Here is a 12,135-nt window from a genome sequence, read left to right on the forward strand (position 1 = left end):
TGTACAAATTTAGCTCTCGGCCTACTGCCAGCCATTTTGCCGATATTGCTTAATACAATGTATACGATCTTTTTTCAATTTCAAACTTCATCTATACTGTTTGTTTTGGTTATATATTTCATTTTGCCAACATGTTAACAAGCACTGCTATACAAAAAATCGTTGTATCTATATTTTGTGCATTTTAATTATCTGTCATGTGTCGTCAACATAAGTAGTTATTTGTTTTTTAACTCGGACGCATTTAATGAACTCGCACAAAAAATCTTCGTTTTTATGTTAGAAATTCTCGAACGAAGATTTAAAATTAAATTTTAGGCTAATTTTATAGAGAAATCTTTGGACAACACTGTCACTACTATAAAAGTCTTAAAGACCGTTGGTTATGTTATCAACGAATAATAAAATTCAGTTACTAGCAATTGCTGGTAAAATTGCAAAATGTGTCTACGGCGGTCGACCATAGAAAACGCATAAATGAGTCTACTTCAGTGAAAGGGTTGAAAACGTTGGATTTGTCACTGTTTGTTCATTTCCTTCCGCAGCTGAGTTACTTTTACTTTTTTTCCAGCTACGAGAACTACAGAACTTGCACGGGCACTCCGAGCCTGGCGATAGGCAGCGGTGAGAAGAAAGCGAGCAGCGTATATTACAAAAAGCACACCATCTCATTCGATGTTAGAAATGCTTGAAGCAGTACAATGCCTTCTAAAAAGCCTATTGCCCAAACGCAAAAACAGATTGATTCCCGTAGAGAGAGATCGAATTTGCGAAGCAGCAGCAAGACGAGCAGAAACTGCAGAGCAAACGCAGCTACGCCCACAACGAAACGGAACTGCTGCTGCAGCTGCTAGAAGAGCAGAAACCGCCGAACAAACACGGGTACATCGAGAGCAGGCCAGAATAGATGCTGCAGCCGCTAGAAGTGCAGAGACTACTAAACCGACCCCAGCAGTAACTCAAACGGCTCAAAGCAGCCGCTACATCGGCCAGACGTCCAGAAACCTCCGAGCAGATGCAGCGGCGACAAGAACATGATGCACTAGCTACAACAGCTGCTCGGCGAGCTGAATTTTCAGAGCGGATGAAACGGCGACAACAGCGAGATGCACAACTACAGCAGCTGCTACCAGGCGCCGTTTATGGACAGAAAACTTTGCACTTGACTACAGTCCTGCAACACAGTATAGGGTTGAAATTTTTTATGGGACGAATGTCCAAAAATGCTCCAAATGTAATGCCTTACGTTGGAAAGTTGGAAAGGCGAGAGGCCATATATGTAGTTTATATAGTAGATTTTATTGATAATAAATTTTATCAACAACCGCGTTACTGCTGCACAGTTGGTATATACAATGTCAAAACACAGGCTATAGACGAAGAACTGGTGAACCATGATTAGTGTTTCAAGCATGCAGAAGTCTCAATTCAATAAATGCTGGCGATAGCTAAGCAGTGCAATAGCAAAATATTTTCTAGAATTTCTTAAAATATGTAAAACTTCTCAATACTGCCAGTTTGAAGAATGTCAGTTTGCCTAGCAATGTCAATTTCATTATCAGTTGTGTACAAAATTAGGACAACTCCGATTTGAGTGGTTCGAGACTGATGCATTGAAGACTAGCTGTAAAACACATTGCATATTTCCATTGGTCTCTCCAACATTATTGACATGTACAACTGCATATGTGTATGCAGTCAGATCAGCACAAAAATTTCAGTAAATTGCATATTTGGAGTTGTTTTACGGTATGAAAGACAACTCTCAATAAAACTATTGATTTACGTAAATCTGTTCCCGAACACGGGTAATGCAGCTAGTACATACTAAAACTTAGTTTTAAGTGTAGGCTTAGCAAGCTAAACTTACTTGAAGTGAATTCAAAGTTTATGTTATGCGTACCTTTTGAAAGCAAGAAATCCTTACCGTACGTACTACATTTGGTACACACATTATAATTTTGCGTTTTATTGCAGATCATAACCATTAAAATACACCAAATACAATACAGTTACTGTAGGTAACTATAATTACTAAAGTTAACATACTATTTTGTTGTTAATTATCAATATGTACACATTTTTATAAAAACAAATTGACGATTTTCACCAGGGGGTGTTTGCATTGTAATTACAATGGTCTCTATACCCCGATATACGATTTTTTTCACCATACGATGCCAACCCTGGAACGAATTAACATCGTATCTCGAGGGTGCACTGTAATGTCTACTTATACAATAAACATACCGAGTGCATGCCAGCAAAAAAGGGTAAGAATCACTTAATTCCACCCGAAAAAGCAATGAAATCCCTAGTGAAATAGTTGATATTAGCTATACAAACAGTCGATAGACTGAGCTAATGAATTTAGACAAATTGGGGATTGAGAGTTATTGTTATTTTGATTATTGTCATAGGTCAATTTTTGTAATAATTGATAGAGAATTTATTTTGTCCATTTGAGATCATTGATTTAAGAAATTGAAATTAGAATAACTAAAGAATTGAGAATTGAATTATGATGCTTTTACTATGTATTGTAAAATAAATCAATTTTACACGACAATGATGTAAGTTGATACAAAAAGAATTTGGTATTGCGTTGTTAATTTTTTGATGAGAATTGAAATGAATCACATCATTTGTCAAAGCCTTACAAAAACCTCTGTATGAGACTATAATATAGTCTACTAGTGTCGAAACTAATACACAATATCGTTAATTTACATGTGTGTAACTAGGTTACAATTATGTGTTAATATAAACACCTTCCATATAGTTAACAAAGAATCTCTAGTGAGAACTATATACCGATAATTATGACATGACAGTTTAGAAAGTATTTGGCAGACAAACAATCAGCTATCTGAACGCTGTTTTTTACAAACAATGTTTTACACGCACAACCCACCTTTCGTCAACCGAACATTTCACTTTGAACTTTTTGTCAGTAAACATTCCTTTGAACCTGTCATCTATTTTAACCTTCCGAATTCTAGAAGGCAGTGGCCGAAACCGAGGGTCCGTAGCAATACCTTTAAATCGCTCATCATCCATTACTAATGAAATTAATACCACGCTACAAGTCGAAATCAATCAATTATTTGGTAAGGTAAGAGTATTAAAATGACATGTGCGACTCAAGATTTTCCAGCCGGAAGTGATAAAGAGCTCCAAAAGTAACTTTTCATTATTTATTTTGCATAAAATTTGTTGAACATTATTTAAAAAATTTTTACAAAGTTTTATTTTAAATGTTACATATTTTGTAAAATACAGGCGTTTGAAGCGTGAATTTTCTGCGGAACAGTGTAATGGTGAAACGCATACAATTTTTTTTTCATTTCCCTGCCAAAGGTATGCATTTCAGTCAGAGGCTTCGTGCTAACTATCTTTCTGCATGCTTCAGTATGGTGTTGTTCTTGTAGTTTTATTTTCATGTCAGTTTTAATTTAAACAGATATAAATTGTTTATTTGCCATTCCTTTTTCACCAAATATTATACAGGATCGATACATTCCCGGTTTGATAAATACTGATAGTATTTACCCTCCTAGGACAAATGTATTTAGTGGGATAAAGTGGAGGCAAAATAGGAATATTCCGTTTGCAAAAATAAACTTAAACTATAGTTTGCTAAATGGAGTAAATTGGTATTGTATTGATTTAAAAAACAATTTCATAACTTTTATTTTCAGTAATAATTTCACCACAATAAATCTCATCACTTGTTTTGCTATTCTCATTCCTGATTTTTTGAAGTGTGCCCAAATGTCATTTGTTTGCCTGTTTTGTACTGACATAGTTAGGATACTCTCTATACTGGATACTCAGCTATACCTGAAACGGTGAAAGTAGAGAAAATGAGAAAGGAGTTATATGAGCTCAGTAACAGCAACTAAGTACTGACAATTTCATCATATCTAAAATTATTTTGATTTATTGTACTGAGCAGACTTGTATTTCTCACAAGCTAAACTCATAATTTCTAATGTTGCTCTTGGATAAATGATATTTCATTTTCTCACAAATTAAGCTGGCCTATTGAGTGAACATAACAGCATTTCAAACTGACCCAAGAAAATTATTACATTGCCTTTCTCACTAACTACTTGTTTGAGGTGAACTGAGAGTAGCTATGGTCACTCATTAATAAAGTCCCTAAGGGCAGGGAACTCACAGACTCTGTTTATCTATTTTATCTTTTTAATAATCCATTGGGCCCAGGCAGGTATTTTCCTACAGCATCTCATACCTGGTAGCAATAAGCTGTATGCATGACCCAAGTGGTGGGCGATCATCAAATATAATTCACTAATTTTCAATATAATCTTTTCACTTTGCCACACTGATCACTTTTTCCCATTTCCGCTTTTTCCCAATTATTTTCTGGACTTCCCGCTGTCTCCAAAAAATAGGTTTTTTCTGTCCAAAAAACCAACCCTAATCTCATTATGTTAATATGGAACACAACTGATTGGTAAACTGACACTTAATATATTTTTCTGTTCAACTTTGCTTTTAGCATTGTGTTAGGACCTATTTTGAGGTGTTGAGTCAATAGTGGTTGTTGCACCTTCTATCACCTGAAAGCATTGTTTATTACAGTAATTAGCAATGAGCTATTGTGTTGCTTTTTAAGGAATGATTAAGTCAACCGTCATGTTGTTGTGGACTTTCTGTATCTAGTGATTTAGGTACATAAACTGAAATAGAGCTGAATTAAAAAAATGTGTTTGGTGGAAAAATGATCTATTCTGTTGTAATGTAACAGTAATAGAATGGCTCTTCAGTATGTACAGTACGACTCCTCAGCCCATAGAATAAGATACACTCAGCAAAGAAATAGATCAGATTATTCATGACTGAAAAATGAAAATACAGAAAATTTCAAAATCTAAAACCATAATTACAACAGTATGTCTGTTACAAAGTATAATAAAGTAATAGCATATTTTACCAGAGCATGGAAAAGTTGTAATGAACAATTTTCCTTTTCCTATCTTTGTAGGATTATTATAATGAGGTATTCTTTACAGGATGTATACGGATTTTAAATGAGCAGATGAATTGAAGATAAATTAATATTTATTAAAACATGTTATAAAAATGGAAGCGAGGCAGTTGTGCCATGAACCACAGTACACACAGACGAGTAAATAGTGAACTATACTATTCCAACACTATGACATTACGATAATGCTAAAATCTTCAGCTATCATCACTTTAGAATCGCAGTGCCTTCAGTGGTTTTTTGCAGTGCTTTATCATTTTGTTAGGCATGTCTTGTCTTAGCTGGCTCTTTAACTTTTTGCGCAAATTAATTAGCTAAAGAATTGTTTGATTACCTGTAATACTCAGGCACTTGCTGTTAGCTTGCAGCATTAGAACTCTTGCTGCAGTATAGGTGACGTTTGCAGTTTTCCATGTTTTCAACATATCAGAGTTCAAGATTTTTTGTTTGTTCTAACCCTGTCTTTACACCCTTCTAATGGCATCAATGCTTAACATGGACAGTGTGGTAGCCTAGAAAATACTCTGTATTTTAACTGTTAGTTTACTAGCGCTAGGCCAAATGCTGCTCAGCTGTTTTATTTGAATATCTGCTTCTTAATATTATGGTGTTAACTCACTGAACTCTTTGGAATTATTCGAAAGACCCTTGTTCTACTAGCGCAATGTTATATGCCTGATTGACTGGCATATCTAGTTCATGGATACAGTACCTTGGTTCAGCAAGTTTTCTATGCACAGATGTGGGTGGGCGAAGCTCTGCTTCAAGTTGCTGACTAGATACCGATGTTTTTGACCTTACTATAGACCATTGTTTTAGTCATGGCTTATTAGAGAAGAACATAATATTTTCAGTTATTCTTCATTAGGCAGCATTCTCTTTATCAAGCAGGAACCCAGCATTATCCCACATCTTTTCTTTTACATAAACTGGTTTTTAAAAAAGCAAATTATTAAAAACAAGATTATCAAAGAAAGACAACTAGCTAGGGCAAATTATTGATCAAGCTTAACTAATATGAATAACTAGTACAATCTCTTTGCGAAAGAACATGTCAGATAGAAAAATAATTTAAGAACAATCATTTTTTTCGACCAATCACATGCATGTATATATTCTTCTGTCTGTTATACAACCTTGGCGAGTCATATCTTTTATTGTCTGCGCATGGCCTACAAATACCGCAAGGTTTCTATACACTATTCAGTCACTTTAAGTGAAGCCTTTGCTATGGGAAGAAGGACGTGTCTCCATCTATGATGATTAGGGAGATGCATGGATTACTTTTGTTTTCTTTTGGGCAGCTATGCATGCACACTACATCACCATTCGTTAGACAGGCCTTCCACAATTTGTTAACCAGTTTCATCCCAGCTTACTGTTGTCTCCCCTTGACTTTGCTTCTACCGTTTTAATTCTGTAAGACCCTCAAGCATACATACTCCTTACCTGCAAAGCAACTTTGTTGGCATCTTGCACACTTTAAAGGTTGACTTGCAACAAAATTCACATTACAGTTATTTGGTATCAAAAGATTCACCATGTCTTACTCTGCTGCGTTGTAGGTGCAAAATATGTGGAAATGTGATTACAAGCTCTTAAAAGCTCAAAAATGAACAGTTAATCGCAGCCATCACGAAACCGTCGTAGATCGGAATCCGTTTATCTCTCTGACGTAATCAATCCATTTGGTTATTGTTTTGACACGTGATGCTTTCACGTGAATTGAAAAACCAATGAAAGGCTCGATATAAAACTTCTCGTAGCACTAGTTTATGACAAACACTTAGTGTTTTATCGAAGAGCCCTTACCAAATATAAATGCTCGCTAGTGTACAGTTTTGGCTTGGTTTAATCGTCTAGTCATAATCTGATCGTGTGACCCGTACTTTCTGCCAAACAGCGTGAATGATTTCTGCAGCATTTTGTCTACTATCCCAGGTGACCAACAGGTTCATCATGTTTATCAGAAGATGATAAAAATGACTTCGAGCTAAGGTTGAAAAATTAAATGAATTTTTACGGTCGGTTTTAAGATATCAGGGCTCAAAATGGCAGCATTACAATGAGGATAAAACAGACGCGTAAGAACAATAGACATGGTTTTATTGAATGCGTGAAGTATATCTGTGAAAATTTTTCAACGAATGAGGTTGAATGAAAGTATAAACAGAAGCCATCTTGTTCAATTATGTCCCATTTGAGCCGTTTTGTAACGAGATTCTAATCTACGGCGGTCTCGTGATGGCGACGAATAACTTCGTTTTTGAGTTTTTAAGAGCTTGTAATCACACTTCCAGATATTTGCCACCTACAACACAACAGAGTAAGACATGGTGAATCTTTTGATACCAAATAACTGTAATGTGAATTTTGTTGCGAGTCAACCTTAAAGCCAGCTGTAATTTCCATTTTTATACAGCCACCTGTTGTTCTGCAAATGTTTTGATTATATTATCTCTATGGTCTATTGACATTCGCACCAAAAGATTTGTTTTAGGTCATTGATTGAGCCTAATTTTTGTACTATTGACTATGAAAATTTAATTGTTTGATTCGACTATGATTAGTCGAAGCTCAGGAATAAGCATATTTTTAACATAAATTCCTGGAAGCCATATAGTTCTGCTCAGGATACATGACATTGTCACAGGTCTTTATTCCTCAGTTTGGCATCCTTCTGACAGTCAAATCATGATCCTAACACATTCTTCTGTAAATGATTAATTTGTTGTTGTCTGTTGACTGCCGTTTCCTAGTCCATTGTTTTAATTGTTTTCCTTATGTTCACACAAACAATTGCAGCCTGCTGTACTATCTCTATCTCATTTGTATTCTACTTGAGATCTCTGTAGGCTGTACCATAGTGAGTTGGTTTGCTTGTAACCAGTTGTTCATTCGCATTAAAAATATGTATAAAAATATTTATTTTCATATACTTACAATAAAAATATAAAATGCTCATATATAAAAATAATAAAGGCAATATTTATCAGTAAATGCTATCAGCAGCTTGACTATTTTATGAGTGATAGTCAGTTGCTTGTTACTGTTTATAGACTCATCATCTGCTCATCTCTGCCTACTCGTAACATTACCATCTACGCCAGTGGTTCCCAACTGGTGGTCCATGGACCCCTAGGGGTCCACAGGAGGTTTTAGGGGGTCCACAGGCTGGTGCCAGTATTGGTTTTTTCTAGCTAGTTATTTACAGCTATTTCTGACTTACAGTGGTTGGATCAATGATATAAACCCTAAAAGGATGGGTGATGGCTATCATATGGGCGGGGTTCAATGGTTCAGGTCTGGGATTGTGCTAGCCTAGGTTTCGGGGCTTATGCGATTCTCGGGGGTGGTTGCGTTGTTTTGTTAGGTTTTTGGGTCCAGACTTTTATCACATATGTGCATCAATTGCTGGATAGTACCTGATTTCCGGTTAGTAGTACAAAACAACAAAACCTGTAACCAGAAAACACGTAATTCTCTCTCTCCCTCTTCAATTTCAGGGATATACTAAGATCCATGGAAAATAAAACATTTCAATTTACAATGCATTGTTATGAGCACCATAGATTATGATGTTTATAAAGGGGTCCGTGACTTTTAGATAAGGAGCTCAAGGGGTCCATTGCTCCAAGGTAGTTGGGAACCACTGATCTACGCAGTGTAATATGTGACTCATTTTATGCAGTATAATATGTGACTCATTTTTATGCAGTATAATATGTGACTCATTTTATGCAGTTTAATATGTGACTCATGTTTATGCAGTACAATATGTGACTCATGTTTATGCAGTATAATATGTGACTCATGTTTATGCAGTACAATATGTGACTCATGTTTATGCAGTATAATATGTGACTCGTGTTTATGCAGTTTAATATGTGACTCATGTTTATGCAGTTTAATATGTGATTCTTGTTTATGCAGTTTAATATGTGATTCTTGTTTATGCAGTATAATATGTGACTCATGTTTATGCAGTATAATATGTGACTCGTGTTTATGCAGTTTAATATGTGACTCATTTTTATGCAGTTTAATATGTGACTCGTGTTTATGCAGTATAATATGTGACTCGTGTTTATGCAGTTCAGTATGTGACTCATTTTTATGCAGGTTTTGAGTACAGTGTTAAAATAGGATGCTACACTTATGCTATAACAGTTAGGCTAGGGTTATGCGTTTAGGCGTGGTGCGACTTGACCACAGTGTGCAAGGGCAAGGTTTTGCAACATTTTCAAATCTATTGTGGTCAAGTACATTTTCAGCCATATGTAATGTACATGTTCAATTTTATAGGATCACCTGCAATATTCTAGTATTTCTGGAACATACTTAACACCTGTATAACTTTTATTGTTTTCCAACAATATTTCTTATAATTTATTGTCAACATGATTGGGATTTATTTAGATAACAAGCAGCATTGCCAACTCAGCTAGCATCACTTTTAATTCTTCTAGACACTTTCTGTTGTGGTAGCACAACTCCTTTCAAGTTCAGTCATTTCATAGAAGCTTGTGCTTCTATAGCTAGATAAATATATAAAATATATATAAAATATGGGTAGGTAAACTATGGGTAGGTGAAATATGGGTACGATATAGGTAGGTGTGAAATGGATATGTACTTATGGGTAGGTAAAGTATGGGTAGGTAAAATGTAGGTAGGTAAAATGTAGGTAGGTAAAATGAGTACTAAATCTTGTCATTGCTTACTGTGCAAAATGATTAGCTTCTACTGATACCCGCTTCATTTGCCAACGAATGACTGATTTACATCTCAAATCCATGTTCATTTATTATTACTAATATTATTATTGTAATTGTTATTACCATTTCCATTCGCTTCTGAAAAGCTAAAAATTGCTGCCATTGCTAAAGAATGAGACTTGAATCAATCAGAACAAACATCTAATGTGTTACACCTAATGTTAATGTCATTGTAAGCGGCTTCCGAAGCCATGTCAGACCTGGAAATAACAATAGAAAAGGCGTTTTATTTCTTGTTGAATCTTTTATGAGCAAGCTCATAGAAAATCGACATGCATCAGAGAATATGCAGTATTATAAGGGAAAACTACATATGTACGGAAATTGAAGAAACGGCATAAATGTTTCGCTATACATTTGTAGGCTTTGAACCGGTGATATGCCACCCACAGTCCAACAAGCGGGGCGATCTAGGGACAGGCGCCCGAAGGCTGGTGAACGCCAGAAGCAGCTAATATGCAGGGTTAAATATTCAAACACCTTGCCTGATATTCCATTTGATCCCAAGTTTATTTCTTATCCCTTTGAAGCCAACAGATTTGTACAATATAATCCGACATCGCTAGAAAGAAATTTCAAATATGACATGTTGACCGAACATGATCTTGGAGTATATATTGACTTGATAAATCCGGATGCATATGCAATCAGTTCAGATGCCAAAGTTGACAGCGAAGATGAACGTTTGTTAGAGGAAGAAACGACGGCATCAACAGATTCTAAACGGTCTCGGCATCACAACACCCCCGTCTCATGGCTCAGGTACCTCTTTAGTCTGTATACCAAGTTTACATGGTTGGGCCAGAAATACATCGACGGCCAAAATAGTTGGGATGCCTATTGAAATAACCAGAAATATATGTTCATGTTGAAATTACCTGGCTGTTAGAGCGGCTAGATGACTAAAACTATATATTTTGTAATTCCTCATACTGTCAGGAGTGTGATGAAACCAATTATATTAATATTATAATTAGCTGGTTTTTATTATGAATTTTTTTAGTGGACAACATCTTCAACTACAATATCTAGCATGATTTCGATTATGACCAATCTATGACAGTGTCTGCTCGATATCATATTAAAATAATTTTGAACAACTCTTTGTATAATTTGTAGGCCCTGAAAAGGGCTTTTAGGGTTTTGATATTTTGATGGTTGTTGATATTTTTTGCGCCTCCTTTGCTGGAAATAACCAGCTGACAGCTTTCTCAGCATCTGAGGATTCTATTGATATATTACTTAACTACATTGGGATGAAAAACTAATGTTATAAAATGAAAGTATGACATTTAGTCATAATTAAAATGTGGAATTGGGCGTCCCAGCTATTTTGGCCGTCACTGTATGTTTTTCAGTTATCAGCCTTTCACTATGAGTTATAAACTGTTTCCATCGGTTGAACGATAGGGATTTGTGATTGTGCTCACACTGATGTACCGCGAGATAAGTGTTTCATTGGGTATTTACATGTTGTGGATTACAGCAGGCGAAGGAATTCTATGACAGAGGTCATAGCAGCGCATTACTGTCTCGCTGGCAACATGCTTTCAAAATAAGAATGACTAAAGTGTGGAAAATGTTCAAACTCGTATAGCTTGTGCAACGATTTCTTGTGCATCGTTCGCGTCATTCCCATCTTCTGCAAGAATGAAACATTTGAAAATTTGCGAATAACAAAACTCGCTTGACTTGGGCAGTTTGTCGTTTCTATCGTGCAGATGACGCAAATATGGGAGTTATCCTACCATGGGAGTTATCCTACCATGGGAGTTATCCTACCATGGGAGTTATCCTACCATGGAACATAGTAATGGACTGTCCGCTCTTTCATTTACACTCTTTTCTTTTTTTAATTTCAGCAGTACATACAGTTTTCTCAAATAGGCCTACCATTTTTTACTCATTTTCCATCTTTGATATTGTAAGCATCCTGGCAGTCAGACCACCTCAAACATCAAATGCAATCGTAATTGATTTATTATTTAGCAAATATCGATATTTTTCGATAAAATAAACTAAAATTTTTTGCAAGTCTATCTTTGAACAGCGTAATTGTGTTCACTCAGAGTATATTGATCGGGCCAAATTAAAAATGATTGAAGCTGTTGCATTTTTGGCCATTCCTTCAAGCATTCCACCCAGAACAGGTCGAATATCAGTTGTTAACCACTAATTGCTTGCGGATGAATCTTTAAATTTGGGTTGGCTTTTAAGACAGTGAGGCACATGTTATGTTTAGCTTGGTTAAATATCAACCTGAGAATTGATTACTTAATTGTCAAGAAGGTAAATAGATGTTATAAATAGATTACATGGAAAACTATGAATGCTAGTATC

At 35.7% G+C, this 12,135-nt stretch overlaps 2 protein-coding genes across 2 annotated transcripts in view; one reads left to right on the forward strand and one right to left on the reverse strand.

The window, feature by feature from the left end:
* The window catches only part of LOC137396376 (ESF1 homolog), a 49,322-nt gene extending 46,177 nt beyond the window's left edge, over window positions 1-3,145 (reverse strand). Inside the window, exon 1 of the mRNA XM_068082633.1 lies at window positions 2,915-3,145. Within this exon, the coding sequence (XP_067938734.1) occupies window positions 2,915-3,060 (146 nt within the window). The 5' untranslated portion in view covers window positions 3,061-3,145. The remainder of the gene's footprint in view (window positions 1-2,914) is intronic.
* Window positions 3,146-3,311: 166 nt separating this feature from the next.
* Window positions 3,312-12,135, forward strand: part of LOC137397044 (RNA polymerase II-associated factor 1 homolog) — a 37,900-nt gene continuing 29,076 nt past the window's right edge. The window contains exons 1-2 of the mRNA XM_068083328.1: window positions 3,312-3,360; window positions 10,159-10,557. Of these exons, the coding sequence (XP_067939429.1) occupies window positions 10,175-10,557 (383 nt within the window). The 5' untranslated portion in view covers window positions 3,312-3,360; window positions 10,159-10,174. The remainder of the gene's footprint in view (window positions 3,361-10,158; window positions 10,558-12,135) is intronic.

The sequence above is a fragment of the Watersipora subatra genome, chromosome 5, assembly GCF_963576615.1.
Source record: "Watersipora subatra chromosome 5, tzWatSuba1.1, whole genome shotgun sequence".
NCBI classification, from domain to species: Eukaryota; Metazoa; Bryozoa; class Gymnolaemata; order Cheilostomatida; family Watersiporidae; genus Watersipora; species Watersipora subatra.